The 16,292-nt window shown below is 42.3% G+C and overlaps 1 protein-coding gene across 4 annotated transcripts; it reads right to left on the reverse strand.

The window, feature by feature from the left end:
- Positions 1-80: 80 nt before the first annotated feature.
- Positions 81-5,851, reverse strand: LOC130401714 (NEDD8-activating enzyme E1 catalytic subunit). 4 transcript variants are annotated; one of them, XM_056605633.1, is made up of 18 exons: positions 5,739-5,823; positions 5,585-5,623; positions 4,903-5,020; positions 4,723-4,803; positions 4,521-4,603; positions 4,323-4,403; positions 4,059-4,102; positions 3,897-3,961; positions 3,536-3,691; positions 3,334-3,436; positions 3,095-3,208; positions 2,893-2,946; positions 2,271-2,307; positions 2,086-2,167; positions 1,890-1,990; positions 1,342-1,405; positions 1,148-1,202; positions 81-1,054 (listed from the first exon to the last, which is right to left on the reverse strand). In XM_056605633.1, the coding sequence occupies exons 1-18, from the start codon at positions 5,756-5,758 to the stop codon at positions 966-968; spliced, it is 1,386 nt and encodes a 461-aa protein (XP_056461608.1). In that variant the 5' UTR covers positions 5,759-5,823; the 3' UTR covers positions 81-965. The 4 variants fall into 4 exon arrangements, with proteins under 4 accessions (XP_056461608.1, XP_056461607.1, XP_056461609.1 ...); XM_056605632.1 differs by having other exon boundaries at positions 5,585-5,749; XM_056605634.1 differs by lacking the exon at positions 5,585-5,623 and having other exon boundaries at positions 82-1,054; positions 5,739-5,851.
- Positions 5,852-16,292: the final 10,441 nt, after the last annotated feature.

Genomic DNA, 16,292 nt, shown 5'->3' on the forward strand with positions numbered 1-16,292 from the left:
AATAACAACGGATGATCGAGCATCCCGATGCAGGCTTTCGCTAGCGAAATAACGATAACGGCATTGATAAAATAGACGGAAAAAAATCATTGTGCAAATACCATTTCAACGTATATTTTTTAATTATCGTCCACGTATCATAGATTGCTTCAAAAGTCCAATCTGTCGCGTTAACAACGACCTGAATTTAATCAAATCAGTTAGGAGAAGGCATAACATTTTCCGAAGATCCCACTTGGTGTCAGCACAACACATAGGTTCACTGTATTACATTTAATAGGGGGAAACCGACAATAACCAGCTGTCACTTGTTCTATATTTCCATTTGTTTAGTTGACTGAGGCTTGCCATGTTGCTTGACAAATAAAAGATATATACTCGTACTATATACTCATACTAGTAGAAAACGTCTTCACTGCATTTATTCTGCATTCCAACTTTCGATGCAAAAGGGGTATACTTTAACTACTATAAATTAATATTACTTTCATGTTCACCTCTATACTGTCTACTCCTTGTTACGAATACACAAACAGTCCTTTGTATGAAAAACTAATTTATTCCAGTTCAATATCATCAATCTGGGCAAGTGCATTGTAACTGAAAAAAAAGACTGAATAAATAAACATGAATGTCACTAAGTCATCCTTTTTCACGGTTTGCCCTATGCGGTTTTTGAGGCTTAGGTGTGTAAATTACACGCTACTATACTAAACATTTAAAAGACATTGCATCACCAAAACAGGGACGTGTGGACGTCATTTGGTAAGTTGAGTGCAAAATATGGATCTGGTGAGAGATCATAGCAAAGCAATGACAAATAATTGAAAATGTACCGTGTGGATGAGGTGTAAACTGAACTTCTGCCATTTCATAACAGATATGGTTCATGTGGAGTCATGTCTGGTTCCCTGACCACCTGACCTCTGTGTATTTAGTGAAATGTGAGAGTGTCAGAGCTTGGCTTATGAGGTAAAGCTAAGTCTGAACAGCATGGTCTGAGGGGTTGTGACATCAGCTACAGCCAGCTCCTGTCCATCTGCAAGTCCAAGCTCTGAAAAGAAACATACGCACATTAACAATTTACATTTCCAATAATTTGTCTTACAGTGAATGCAAATCAAAATCATTGGGTAAGGCAGCTCACCCTTCAGTGATTTTGACAGATTTGGCCGCGTCCTTTGTTCGATTGAAGCCACGGTCTGTTGAAGGACGAAGAACAATGACACGTCTACAAAGACCAAAACCAGTATGGATACTAAATGTCACAGCACACCACTGAGTCTGGCTGTTATCCAAGCTACTTAGGTACAACATGGACATTAAACTAGGGGGGTTTACCTGTAAATACAACGTTTTGTTCTTCCCTTCTACTGATGCAGTTATAGCTGGTGACTTCATTTGTCTGAAAAATAAAAACATTTAAAAAAGGGCTGTCCATTTTGATTCCCCACCCATCATGGCAGCATGAACAGCTCCATCCTCACTCCATACGTTCACCACCCTCAAATTCAACACTGGGTGAAAATGTGTCCAATAAGACACAAGTTTGGGTAACCTATACCTTACATTTCGCCAGGGCTCTCCCAGGCTTTTAGCACAGTTCCAACATGAATGGGGAAAGAAGCTTATTTTATCATAGCAATAAAACCATAATCAAAACTATTCGCCATCGAGCCATTGATAACGACCATCTAATAGTGGTAGGAGGTCAACAATAACATTAACATTGTCTGGTACATTTCAAACCTTTTTTCTACAGTATTGCATGTACGTAATTATCAGGCCATTATCTGCCTGCAGTATTTCATTCATGAAACATCATCAGAAGTTGAAATGGCAATGACCCTAGGCTTCTCAATAGTGAAAGGAGCCCCGCGTGAACCTACAGATAGGAACTCTCCGTCAGGTAGTCCAGGACCTCCTGCAGTGTGGAGGACGATGAGAAGCGCATGTCCAGCGGTACTTGGCTGCATGCCGAACAGTTGTCCTAAACGGAGCAGGGATAGATAATAACACACATCTGTTACAACCGCCGGGTCATCGGCTTTATGTGGAACTGGCCAGAAGCGACTTGAAACAAACCTTTCGTTCTGCCTCAAATGTGTAGGTGTACAGGCCGTCGACATCATTGAATACCATGTAGTTGTTGAGAGGAGCATAGGCACTATGTAGACAGAGGGTTGAAGCGTGAGTACTAAAGCAGGATTTTGAAGTGTCACATTCCTCTGGATTTGTTTTGTCAACAGATGCAGAGCAGAAAAACTCACCTTGATGCTATTTTGAAAACTTCGGTTGCACAGGCAGCTGTAAATAAAATAGCCAAGGTTTAGGATGCTTCTACACCCGAGCTGTTCCAGGAAAGCCCGGAGTGTTTCCCCCTTGATAGTACGGTTTGTTTGGGTTGTTGCGAAGGTTCATGCAAACTTTGGTGCAAACCAAAGCAACTCTTCCCGCTTGAAAATTGGGTTCTGGGTGGGCTACCAATTTAACCCTGGTTCGGTTCGCTTTAGGAGGGAACGTGATCCGACCCAACTATAGCAGAGGTTCGGAACATAACGTATAATTTTGCCGCAAACAGGACCTGATAAACATATTCAACCAGGTTCTCTAGGATCAATTGAGTCGTAGTCAAACATGGTCCAATCATAAGGTGAAAGCACTCATCGAAATATGGTTGATCAAACTTAATTCTGAGGCATTTTCTGTCTCGTAGACAGTCATCCCATTCAACATTATTTCATTCAACATTATTTCATGTGTTTACGTGGTTGGCTCGGCTTGACAAAGTCTACTTTGTGAATAATAATGGAACCAAATTATCAACTTCTTTCACCTCTTATCTGGACCAAGTCGAGGTAGGTTTGAAAGCGCTTGATAAACTTTGCTCACCTGCAATAACAGCATTTGTGGAAGCTACGGCCGGAATTATCCGTTTTACCACACCTGCAGGGTTTACAGCAAACAATGAAGAAAAAAATACAAAATGCATGTCAGATGACACAACAATGAACGAATCAGAACGAAAAAAAGGTTTTACAGAAAATACTATCGGTCACAACAGTAAAATAACACAGTGTTTTGTGGCGCTTACCCTGGGTGAGTCTGTATGTGACTCCTGTAATGCTGAACTCCGCTGCCCTCTCTAATGACCTCTGGTACACCCACTTGATGTGCTCTGGGTCATCGCCATCGAGACCCACAGTGTCTATACACACACACACACACACACATATTAATATTAAATAATAAACTAATATCAAATTCATGACTGGAATTTAGACAAAATTAAGTTGCACTGCAAAAAACATTTAAACCAGGGTTATTACATACCTCCAAAGGGTTTGTCTTTGGGCCATAGTAGCATGCGAACATACTCAACGCAATGTTCTGGAAGTCGGGGCATGGATGCTATCGTGCACATTGGAAAATTTATCTGGAAACACAAGCAGACGTCAGGGAGATCACCCAGTGGCTAGCCCATCTCTCTAACAATATGTTGTACAGATGTCAATTGGCATGTATTAAAGATAACCTGAGGAGGGTACAGCTCCAGAGTACAGTCTATGCAGGCGGTGATGCCAGGCAGAATGACCCGGGCGTTGCCTTTGAAGCCTTCTGTCCCACCATCGATTAGAGGAATGATGGAACTAGGATCCACTACGCCGTCCTCATACACCAGCAGAGAGAGCTAGACACAACGATATGAGAGGAGGCCTCAGACACCAGAGAGAACTGCACAAAAACATTTAAGATGAAGAAATGTTTGTTGTGAAGTGAAACATGTTGCCTGTTTTATAGTAATATAAAGAAGTACATTTTGTAAATAAGGGAATTTGCCATGTAAATAATAACAGACTGGGGATGTGCCCCCAAAGGGGGTAAGGACCACTTACCAGCATACCATTCATCCATCTCCGGGCAATCACAGAGTCAAGCCCACAGACAATGATGTGGAATTCTAAGAGTGGGAAAATAATTTGATCTTAAACAACAGTACTTTTTCCTAATAATGAAAAGACCTTATTGGAGTCACAAAGTAAGAAAGTAATACTTACGTCGATAAAATGTTTCATCAAAGTCTTGAATTTTCTTAAAATGTCTATCCAATTCAATAAGGAAAGTATTGGAATGTTAAACGAATGGGTATTTCTTCAGTTTTAAAAATAAAAAAGGATGGGTTCCAGAATGCATTAGTAAATATTCTTTGTATTTTTATTTCAAAGCAACATTCTTGCCCATGTTTGGATCACAACTTTGGCATCTCACATAATAATTTGTTCACAAAGTATTATTTCTTTCATCGTGAAACCAAAGGATACGGGACCACACAGCATCCAGGAATTCTAGTGTTGATGAAATCGGCTGCAACTTCGGCCTTTGGTTGCCCAACATCTTTAAGCCTGGACAGCAATGGGAGACAGATGTTCAAATCAGTAGCAAAGCAAATGTTCACAGCATATAACCTGCAATTTCTTATAATCCTATTTAATTTGATTTTAACATTTAAAGCTACTGACCTGAACAGAAACTGTCTGTTGAGGTTGGATAGGTCAATTGTGTCCATGTCAACAACATGGATGTTGTGAAACCCTGACAAAGCCTGACCCACAGTACAGAATGGGGAAATATGTTTATGTTCATAACATGTATTTTTGAATATGTAAGAAGAATGCAACATGTAGATGTCACAATAGAATTCCATTGAGCAGCCAATCATACCACATCCTTGAGGAGCTCACAGCCCAGGCCACCTGCTCCAATGATGAGCACTTTGCAGGTTTCTAACATAAACTGCAATGACTGAGGAAATGGGAGGGCAAAAAGCAAATGGTATCTTCACACCATAACGGTATCAAATCAGGAACAGTTCTTATAGATACATTTAGCATAAACCATTACCTCACTGCTGGCTTCGAAGTCTGGGTGCGTGAAGGGCCCTGGTCTCTCCAGGAACTTTTGGATATGATTCCACCGTCCCTCCCATTCACCGTCTCCAGCACCTCCTTCCACCACCATCCTGAGGAGATCATAGACAAACTGCTTAACCTTTTAATATCATAATAAGTCCATAGTTCCAAAAATAACTAAATATTCATACATGTAAATGTGTGTGTGGAATTTTGCAAAAACAAAATACCCCCAAAAAGCCAACACTTCCATGTAAACCATTAGTTCATACTTTTGTTTAATATGTAATTAGTAACACATTCTGAATCTTTTTGGTCTGGTGCACATGTTTAAGAATAGTGGGCGTTTCTGCCCAAATTGGATCCTGCTCAGTGACGGCGATAGTTTTGTCTTGACAGCTTTAACTGGCTGACTGACAAGCTAACAAGCCGCAGCGATCACGTAGACAAAACACTTATGTTCCCACTATCATGGAGCCACAAACCGCCTCTAAATAACCCCTGTTGATACGTGTTGGCTCACCAGACGTTTTTACGTGCTTACACTTTAATGCCGAGACCAGTCGTCAGAAGTGTACTACCGGCAAGTTAGCTCTCAGCCAGCCATCATTAACCGTACACCTGCCTAGTAACCTCAAACGTTCAGCCAGTTGTTCGAGTAATTCATTACTAACTTCTCAGTCAGCGCCACTACTCTCCTTGTTTTCTTCTCCCTAAAAGAGAGAAGAAAACAGCGCTCGATCATGCTCTAATTTCGTGGGACGTGAAAGGATCTTTTCGTGAGGTGAATGGCTGTGTTTCTTGCTTGTATCCTAGGTAGCTACTTACGGCTCATCCGAATCCGCCATGTTTTCCTTGCATATCAACAAAGCGTTATCCGAAACAGGAGAACCAATCGTGGCAGAGAAACCGCACTAGAACAATTACATTAACCAATAGAGGGCAGCATTTAAGTGCCGTATACATCCATGTTTTTATCTAGTTACAATCCTCAAGAGCCAATATCCTGGTTAAATAAAAAACGTTTACGGACTACATTATCCGAGCACTAAATATAAACGTTGATAAAAGCAAAGATGATGAAGAGGACTCTGGCATTACAATATAATGAGAATTCTCTGTGAGGTCTCATTATAACTATAAAACCCATGAACACAAACATGTTTTACAAGAGAAAAGAGACCTTGAGAGTGCTAATTGGTCTTATTAATCTTAAACGGTCAAAACACAATGATGAATAATTAAAAAACACTACTGCAAATCTTGCAGTAGTAATTAAAAGGCATAATCTATTCTATCAAAATAACAAATAAAAGATCTGAGGTAATGGAAAATAAATTATTCAATCAGTAACTTAGCCTAATAAATATAATGTTTAGTGTTACCACAGAAGATACTAACACTTATTTCAATAATGTATGAAAGCAGGGTTCTTAATGAACTCGCCAGTGAGGGCACCTCCAGCAAGCAGTCTGCAGGGCCTACGTCTGCTAAAGTCTGCAGGGTCTATGTCTATTAAAGAACATGGGATGTCTCTTATTGTTAATTAAGAGACAATGCTTTCGGCATAATGTTATTAATCCAAATGTCTAAATTTCTTAGGATATTAAAGAAAAAGACTTCTGAAGATGTCACCAAAGTCATGCATCATAAGGCCTGGTCACCAAGCCCTGGTGGAGGTCTCATTTATGTGGACAAAGACTCCTTCTTCCTTCTCTGTCTTTCATGTTAAGTAGGGCTTCCAAGTGATAGCCCCTGGAACCTGCTGGCAAAAAATAAACATGTGCTGATGTTCTACATAGCACTCTGGCTTCCCTTTCCACTGTTTTTCTTCGCTTATTTGTCGATAGGGTTTACAATCCATACCTTCTCACAGAGAACAACCATTGTTGTTTGTTACTGCGTCTTTGTAACTGCGGCCCACATATGTTCTTCCTTTCTTGAGCGTTTCATGTGTTTTTTCTCTTAAAGTAAGGTGCAAGCTCCAAAACACATTCCAGCGCTGACACATTTTTATAGATTCCATACAAGTGCAATCCGTCATAGTGGGAGGGACAGTCTGAATGTCAGCAGTGTGCCTTTCAGATAACCCAAGCCACCACAATCTATCAAAACCAACCACTATTTAATGTCTCCATGAGGGCATCGAAGTGAGCACGGTGGCTCCCAAACAGGTTGCCTAAACTAGTTTCTGTGCTTCAAAGTTCTTCGAAGGGATCCTTTCTATGTTGTATATTAGTTAAATCATACTTCCTGCACCCCTTTTGTATTTACAATGCAGACAATGACAAGGACAGTACGGTCTGAAAGGCCTACTGTGTGCTATTCATTGCGTTTACCCCATGGTTTGCTCAAGTCTTTTCAAGCAGCCGTCTTGATGCGGATGATTATAATACATCAGTGGGAGGATGATAAGACATGGGCGCGATGCGCCACTTCGGGACACAGGAGGAGGGGGGAGGGGGGGGTTGTCTTGTGTTCCTCTGCATGACTGATGACCTCAGCTCACTTCAACCCTTGATTAAGACTCCAGTGATTTATCGTCATCATGCACACTGCACAACGTAATTAGGCTCTTTCAATATACACAAACACACATACACACACACCCAACGGTAATGTTGTCTTGTTGCACAATGCTAAATTGTGTGTGTATGTGCCTGTGTTTGTGTGCGTGTGTTTGTGTGTGTGTGTGTGTGTGTGTGTGTGTGTGTGTGTGTGTGTGTGTGTGTGTGTGTGTGTGTGTGTGTGTGTGTGTTTGTGTGTGTGTGTGTGTGTGTGTGTGTGTGTGTGTGTGTGTGTGTGTGTGTGTGTGTGTGTGTGTGTAAGTGTGTGTGTTTGTGTGTGTTTGTGTGTGTGTGTGTGTGTGTGTGTGTGTGTGTGTGTGTGTGTGTGTGTGTGTGTGTGTGTGTGTGTGTGTGTGTGTGTGTGTGTGTGTGTTTTGTGTGTGTGTGTAATTGCATGAATCTTCCCCAAAAAAGCCAACACTACAGACAAAGCCTTTATTTAATAATAGAATATGTGATGATGGATGTGTTTACTTTTTCACCAAAATGCCCTGTGCTGCTTTCACTTCATTGTTGTTGCACAGCTCTGTAAATAGATCTGTTATGAATGCGCAGCTTGTTGCATTTTACGTTTCAGGCATGGGAGTTGAGTTTGCCCTGGTGTCATCAGTGAGATGGACTGGGATGAACGCATCCACATGAGCTTGAAATCCAATCTTAAACATGTTTGTCTCCAAACCAACCTTCATAGCGGGCAAAACCGTAACCCTTTTCACAATGCACCTCCACCCCCTATTTGCAGACTTTTTTTCTTCTCCCAGGGCCTATATGTTATCACTTATAGAGACAATCGTGTTTCATTTGAAGCAGACTGTGAAGTGGAACTATTTTGGAATTAGCTGAGCTCACCTCTGGCATGGGCGCAGTTGTAACCTGATTGAACACAGTTTGACCAGGTCGGGTTATAAGAAACAAGAACATAATCCATCTTGGTGCTGGGGCGTTGTTGCTAGTTTGCACTTTGTTCTTCCTGTTTCTGATGGGCTGGGCCCCACAGGCATTTTGTACGAGGAACTTCCTGCCTGGAGGGGTGGTGGGCTAGACATGACCTCGCCTTACATGTTGTTTTCCTTGTTGTTGGGTTCCCAGGAGCACTTTTTAAGATGCAGGAAAAGCCTTACATTTTGTCGTTTTCTTACACCAAAACAATAACAACAATTATGTTATGGCTTCACAGGAATATGCTGACTGCGATAAGTGGAGTCTAATGTGGTCAACAAGCTACTAAACAACAGTCTCCAGCCTAGGTTAGAGACAACTCAAAGAGTCTGAGTCCAACATATTTTCATCAATGTTTTGCTTGCGAACACGTGCATCATTTTAATTGCTTTCTTTAGTGCAGCCTTGAGGACGATAAGCTACTCAGTCGTGAAGTGCTGGGTAGTTCTGTGTTGTCTGTCTGCAGTCCAATACATCCTAGAATTAGTTTGAATTCAGTTCATTAAAAAGTAATGTGCATAGACATTTATGGATACGCAAAACCCCAGAAACAGGATATAAGAAATGTTTAATTTGAAGGGAGCGGTTGAGTTCTATCTTTCTGTGTTATATTCTATAACCATCAATTCCAACATTAAAACATTTGCAAGAATATTTGGCATGCTCATCAAAGGAATACTGTGGTCCACACTCAAAAGCAGATCAGGCAAGAGGTAAATACAAAAGTTGGCTTGCCGGCAAATTAGGTTTATTTTGTTATGACAGAAACGCTGCGCTGGTAAGAGAGAAACAATACAAACACAGAAGCAGAAATCTATCCAAACAGAATTAACTTCAGAAAGGGAAATCGTATTTTGCACCTTAGATGCATCATTGCAGTAGTTTAATATGAATAACAAACCAAGCCTTGAGTCAACATAAAACATATTGAATTTAGAGCCTCTGCCAAAAACCTTGATTAACATTCTTCGCAACACAACTTGCACACTCCAGTCCATGAACAAAAAAAATATTCAAACAGAAAAGTAGCTGTATTACAGAATCATACCCACATACCCACAGAGGTATGTTTGTGTGAGTTTGCATGTTTGCTAATTCAGTAATACATACATATGCATTCTCTCTGTCACTTGTCAGAGACATACTATTCCATGAAACCTGTGGATGTTGTTACAAGTAAAGTCTTAAGGCAGCCGTACTGTGGAATGCTTTAGTGCTTCTTGCTTATTTCAACCCTGTTTATTCCTGATTGGGCTTCCTATTTCCGGTCCTCCTCAGCTAGCTTCCTATTGGGCAACTCCTCCCGTTCCTCCAGCACTATTGTCCCATCGCTACATGCTGAAGGGAGATTGCATTGTGGAGGCAAGATCCATTCTGTCTGCAGTCACCCAAGAATTCTGTTGGGGGCGGCAACTCTTGGTTGGTTAAAAACTCTTTCGGGGAAAGGATTGAAGCCTTTGACAGGAAAGGGCAGATATCCAAAAGTATTCCCTCTTCCTCTTCCTTATCATGCCTTGACAAGGCAAAGAGGTGTATGTGTGTGTGTGTGTGTGTGTGTGTGTGTGTGTGTGTGTGTGTGTGTGTGTGTGTGTGTGTGTGTGTGTGTGTGTGTGTGTGTGTGTGTGCGTGCGTGCGTGCGTGCGTGCGTGCGTGCGTGCGTGCGTGCGTGCGTGCGTGCGTGCGTGCGTGCGTGCGTGCGTGCGTGCGTGCGTGCGTGCGTGCGTGTGTGTGTGCGTGCGTGTGTGTAAAGGGAGGACTAAGATGGGTCCCCATTGTTTTGCCGGCTTTGGTCGGCCCTCAGCCCGGCCCCACTCCCCATCTTCCTGGGGAGTGGGGCCGGCAGCCCGGCCGGGTGCAGGGGATGAGTTTCAGGCCAAGCTACCTGGATACCACATGCCACTGTTAAGCTCCAAAATCCATCTCCAGGTCATCTCTAACTGTTGGCTGATGCTCATGTGCCAGAGACTTTTGTGTGACAGAAAAAAGTACACCTAATGATGGCATTATTATAGGAAGTAAACTCCTACTTATAAATGTTTGGGGATTTTCATAGAACTGTTAGTATCTAATTATACCGTCTTTATACTGACTGTACTCACTGTCATTTCTGAATAAAGAGTCTTGCATGATAGATCAGATTTGAATGCCCTTTCCACTGAATGTTAGTCAATATACCATTACTGTTAATCAATATTAATTGGTTTTGCTAAATAAGCATGGAATACTGTTTAATATGAATACGTCTGCATTATGCTTGGATTATGATTAGGTTTACACAGAAACGTCCACTCATGCGACCACATGTGGAACTGCTCAATGTTTCCATATCCACGCCTGAGTAGTGGACACCCTGCACGGCAAATGAGAAGATATTGCCCATCCATCATTTCTCCTTGACAGTCGATGTTCAAAGCCACTGAAATACTCTGAGATTGTCATTGATCCAGCATGAGCTGACAACATACGAGTTCTCTCTCAATATGTCGTCCCTCCTGTAGCCAGTGAGTGCTCTCCCGCAACACATCATTGTAGATTAATTAGAACCCAATGTGAGAGCAGGAGATCTTGATTAAAAACAAATGAGTGTAGAAACTGATCCATCAAGGTCGGCCTGGCTGAGTGACATTTATGAGCTCCCTTGGACCGATCAATGAGGCAATCACCATTTCATTACAGTCATTACATTGCATTAGAAGAAAGACACAAAGAGCAAAGACAAGCGATTCTCATCTCTATTCACAATTTCACTCTTCATGTTTGTGGGAATGAAGCACAGATGTAAATACAGTCCACACACATTTATTTACCTTCAGCAGTCACCCGGTAAGCTACCCTCCTCTGTGTGGAGGAGGTAGGGGCGAGGGTAGGGATAGAGGGGGGGGGGGGGGGGGGGGGGGGGTGCTGTGAGGTGAGGCTTTGAGGCAAGGCTGTGTGTCACTGTCTTCCAGCATCCCCCTGAGTGATTGCCAGTCCTGACACCCGCCTGCTTGTAGCGTTAACGCAGCCAAATGCCCAGGAAATTAAACGCTCTGCCCAGGTAATAAAGAGAGTAAATCTTGGTTGTGTGTGTGTGTGTATGTGTGTGTGTGTGTGTGTGTGTGTGTGTGTGTGTGTGTGTGTTTGTGTGTTGGAATTACCATATTAGCCAGGGCATGAGGGATCAGAGCCAAACAGTTCCTCATTACACCTCATCTGGGGAGGGGTAATTCCCACTCCCAGCTCAAGAGCTGGCGACTCAGAGACTCACAGTGTGTCCCACAGGCTGAGGTTCAAACCAATTGTATTGAGCAGGAGAGGCATTATCACAGTCTTCTCCTTTCTTTGAGATGTCAGTGACAAGAAAATAAACAACACTATGATATAAATGCAGACCTTTTGCTTGAGGACTACTGACATGTTTACAAAATGATTGTAAGCATCAACTGTGCAATTATGGCTTTTAAATACTGAATTCATAATGATGCAGTTATTTTGGATTTATAATCAATTAGTTTTTTTCAATCATGTTACCAGGGTTTCCAAACATCCACATACAAGGATAGACATAATTAGATTGACAACCTAAAGTACAACAGAATGCAACTCTAACTTATGTCCCTATTAGGGACTTCTGACTGTCAAGCTAGAAATGATTCGGAACCCAAAAGCACATTCTTCATTTTTTGAAGTAACTGACAGAACGCTACATCATAAGTCTACACTATCATGAGTTTAAACCATCTGACCAGAGGATATCAAACACATTCTGAAACACATTAACATTCACAACCTGCAGAAATACAATATGGACGTTTAATTTCATGATAACCCTGCTCACCTTTTTCCATTTTATTCATCAATACTTCCTCAAATCGCCTGGTGTTCATCTTATTTGCTGTACATGTCATTTCTCTACTTGATTCCATCAAAGCGTGCACACGCCTCCAAACTGCTCACCCAGAGAATACACCAGAACGATAGAAAACTCTTATTTAATCCCCGACAACACATTCCCTCCTGTTGTCTGGTCACAGACTCCTAAGGAAGCAGGCCATGAGGATATGCTTCATCATGATGCTGTTACAGCTGACTGCAGGACTAGATAACAAGACCTGGTGATGACGGCTGCCTGGAAGCCATGGAACGCTTAATCCCACATGAGCCATACGAAGGGATCACAGGGCCGCTGACCTGCAGGGTTTTACTCTCTTTTATTTGACATTTAAATGGTCTATTAATGTATTGGTAAATTAAACACACAAGCAAAATAATGATTGGTATTGTGGAATTATGTCTGAATAACTATGTTCCCTTTTCCTTCTGCAGAGTTAATCACAATAAAAAAGTAACTAGGGAAATATATCATCAAAATGCCCATGGTTACAACATAAGCCAGGGTCTTAAGCTTTCATCTGCAGGTGTCAACATGAGGGTTTAGCTTGCGGGTCATTCTGGACAGATCAATACAACACTGTCCATCTCAGCAGTTCTTACAGAGCCAACCAACACAAAGCCCATTCACCATTTCTTTATAAATCCAATCCACATTTGACACAGTTACAATCCAAGGGGTTAAGTCACCGATAAAAAAAGGAACATGATTCAAAATGATGAATGTCTCCTACTAGATATACTTGGGATGTGCTCAGTGCAAACAAATGTGCAAAGCAATGGAAGGTGCAGAGTGGGTCAGCTTAACGTACAGCTCTGATTACTTCACCGATCTCATTTAACAACATTATGTCAACGTGGATATCATTGTATGTGAAGCTTGAGGATTTAGGGAACTATAGAGTTACATTTGTCTCCTTGTTTATATTGATGTCGGGTTGGCACAGCAAGCGTACGATACTGTATCAACATCATGTTTCTTTAAGTTAGTAATGTATTTATGTGGAAAAACGCATATATATATATATATAAATGAATACAAACATTTATACAGCATCAAGATCATGTTTATTTAATATGGTAATATGCATGTGTATATACACACACAAACACACACACACGCACTCGCACACACACACACACACACACACACACACACACACACACACACACACACACACACACACACACACACACACACACACACACACACACACACACACACACACACACACACACACACACAAACACACAAGTCCCACGGTGATACTCGGAAATGACAGAACAAAAACCCCTTTACCTGGCCGACTCTTCATCACAGTGACCAAACACAGTGGTACCTCCAGCGTGTGAGGATCTGTTCTTTTTAATATGCAACATATCTTCTGTTCCAGGGAAATCAATCTAGTAGGGCCGGGTCTATCACCCGGGGTGTTTGTGTGTGTGTGTTTGTGTGTGTGTGTGTGTGTGTGTGTGTGTGTGTGTGTGTGTGTGTGTGTGTGTGTGTGTGTGTGTGTGTGTGTGTGTGTGTGTGTGTGTGTGTGTGTGTGTGTGTGTGTGTGTGTGTGTGTGTGTGTGTGTGTGTGTGTGTGTGTGTGTGTGTGTGTGTGTGTGTGTGTGTGTGTGTGTGTTTGTTTGTGTGTGTGTGTGTGTGTGTGTGTGTGTGTGTGTGTGTGTGTGTGTGTGTGTGTGTGTGTGTGTGTGTGTGTGTGTGTGTGTGTGTGTGTGTGTGTGTGTGTGTGTGTGTGTGTGTGTGTATGTGGAGGGGTGTTGGGGTGTGTTGGGGGTTTGGTGGAGGGCAGGGTGATGGGAGGGTGGTTGGGGGAAGGGGGGGGTTGCAAATACAGTAAGCGCTCGCATTGTCACACATGCTCCACTAAGCATACACAAGCACGCACCTACACAAGCCAGCGCACACATACACACACACACACACACACACACACACACACACACACACACACACACACACACACACACACACACACACACACACACACACACACACACACACACACACACACACACACACACACACAAGCACATTAGATCTCCTTACATTTGTGCTTAGGCGGGCTGTTTGTGTGAAGGGTCGATGACTCAGTGGACATTATGCTGTGAGTGTGTGTTTGTGTGTGTGATGCATAGTCTGATGCTGGTCTGATAAGAACAAGACAAAGAAGTACAAAGAAGTACATAAAAGATATTATGTTACACTTCGTACCCAACGAGCTCAATGACAGAGCCCCATGCCCACCACTGCACATCACAGAGCTCTCTTCATCTAACTCCCTACTTTTTGTATTTTGCATTATTTTATATTTTTAAGCACCTCATACTGCTAACTCTTAATTTTCCTTCATACAGTTATGGCAGTGACAGGTTCTGCTTTGTCATTGATTTAATAATAATAATAATAATAATTAATTCATTTTCTATAGCACTTTTCAGTGACCCAAAGATGCTTAATTTGTCCTGTTTGATTATAATGTAGAACACAATATCACGCCTGGTACTTGGTGAACAAACTGTCCACTTTGCTCTGTGAAATACAAACGTATTAAAGCCATTAAGTTAACCTTTAATTTGAGCTGTTGGCAAGAGTGGAATAGAGAAAAAGATGCTGCCTCAAGTTTCTCCCCGCTCCACCGGCTAATGACATTAGCTGACCGTGTGTTAAGTTGATGTTATATGTTGCCTTAGCACGTCCGGTCCACCCATCTGCCACATTCTCCATCTCTACCACCACCACCTCTTCCATCACCACAACAACCACCATCATCCACCCCACCCCACCACCACCACCACTGCAACACACATTGATTGAACAGCTTCATGTTTTCTTCTTTTTCCCCACCATGGGTGACAATCAATGATATGACATCTATTAGTGTGTATTGATGAATTGTTCTATGCTGTGTTATTTCAAGTGTGTGCCCCCAGCCGTGTGCTGGCCTCTGACCGTTATTACCATAATCCCGTTATTGTTGTGCTCAGACTGAGTGAGTGTCCTTGTAATGGCTGCATCCCATTAATATTCTGCTCCATAATGGATACACATCGAGAGGGACTGTGACAGCGTTGTCCTCTACAGGTTCACAAACATGAATCACAATACTTATTTGTGTTTGAATCCTAGGATCTTTCTTTGTAAGTCATGATCATCGAGGTAATTTGATAATTACTGTAATAGACATACATGTGTTTCTGATACGTTTTACCAGAGTTCTCTGCTGGGATCTTGACGGCTGTTAGCACCATCATTCGCTCAGTGTTGCCTAGAATCGCTCCTGTTCCATCCGGCTGGTCACCTACAAAATCACCTCCATGTCGGGAAACAGAAGCAGACACTGTCCGCTGCACGGACCGCTGCTTCTGAAAAAGACACACCTCACATCTTCTTTCATTCATGCTCAACTCCACTCGAGAAACAACCCACTTCCCCCCTGATGTAACCTGGTTAGAGAAGGGTCACTGAATCACCAAATGAAGCCAATAAAACACATACCAAACACAAACATACCACAAATAAAAAATACCATTCACACTCACACACATACAAACATATACATATCTCCCAGGGGTGAGAAGTATAAAGTGCTGAAAGCTAAATAACTTAACTGGGGGGGAGGGGGGGGGGGGGTGTACAATAAGCATAGGGAATCGGAATCCAATAGTTATGTTTGCCCTAAGGATGGTATCTCTTTCCCTTTTATAGCCCGTTAATGTGTGTGCTGCACAAACTTTGTAATGGAGCTCGTTAAATGCAAGGTGCTTGAAGGTACAGATTTCCTGTCAGTGGGGGACCAATAGCAGCTACTCTGGGGAGGGGCACTGAGGCACGTCCCACGAGCCGCTTATTCCTCTGCAGCGCTCTCCAAGGCTGCGACCGCAAACCACTCTGCACAATGAAGACGTAGCTGCTTACTATTGAAGACGGTGATGCTGAGGATGCTGATGAGAATGATGATGCAGATGCTGTAAATGTGATGTGATGGTTAAGGTG

Source organism: Gadus chalcogrammus, chromosome 13 (assembly GCF_026213295.1).
Source record: "Gadus chalcogrammus isolate NIFS_2021 chromosome 13, NIFS_Gcha_1.0, whole genome shotgun sequence".
Taxonomy (NCBI): domain Eukaryota; kingdom Metazoa; phylum Chordata; class Actinopteri; order Gadiformes; family Gadidae; genus Gadus; species Gadus chalcogrammus.

What these genes read in the sequence shown, in the direction of transcription:
- LOC130401714 (XM_056605632.1), bottom strand. Translation starts at nt 5,655, where the DNA reads ATGATCGAGCGCTGTTTTCTTCTCTCTTTTAGGGAGAAGAAAACAAGG. An exon ending in GATGGATGAATGGTATGCTG is followed by an intron (nt 3,692 to 3,896) that starts GTAAGTGGTCCT and finishes CGTTGTGTCTAG; the next exon opens with CTCTCTCTGCTGGTGTATGA. An exon ending in CAAAGACAAACCCTTTGGAG is followed by an intron (nt 3,209 to 3,333) that starts GTATGTAATAAC and finishes GTGTGTGTATAG; the next exon opens with ACACTGTGGGTCTCGATGGC.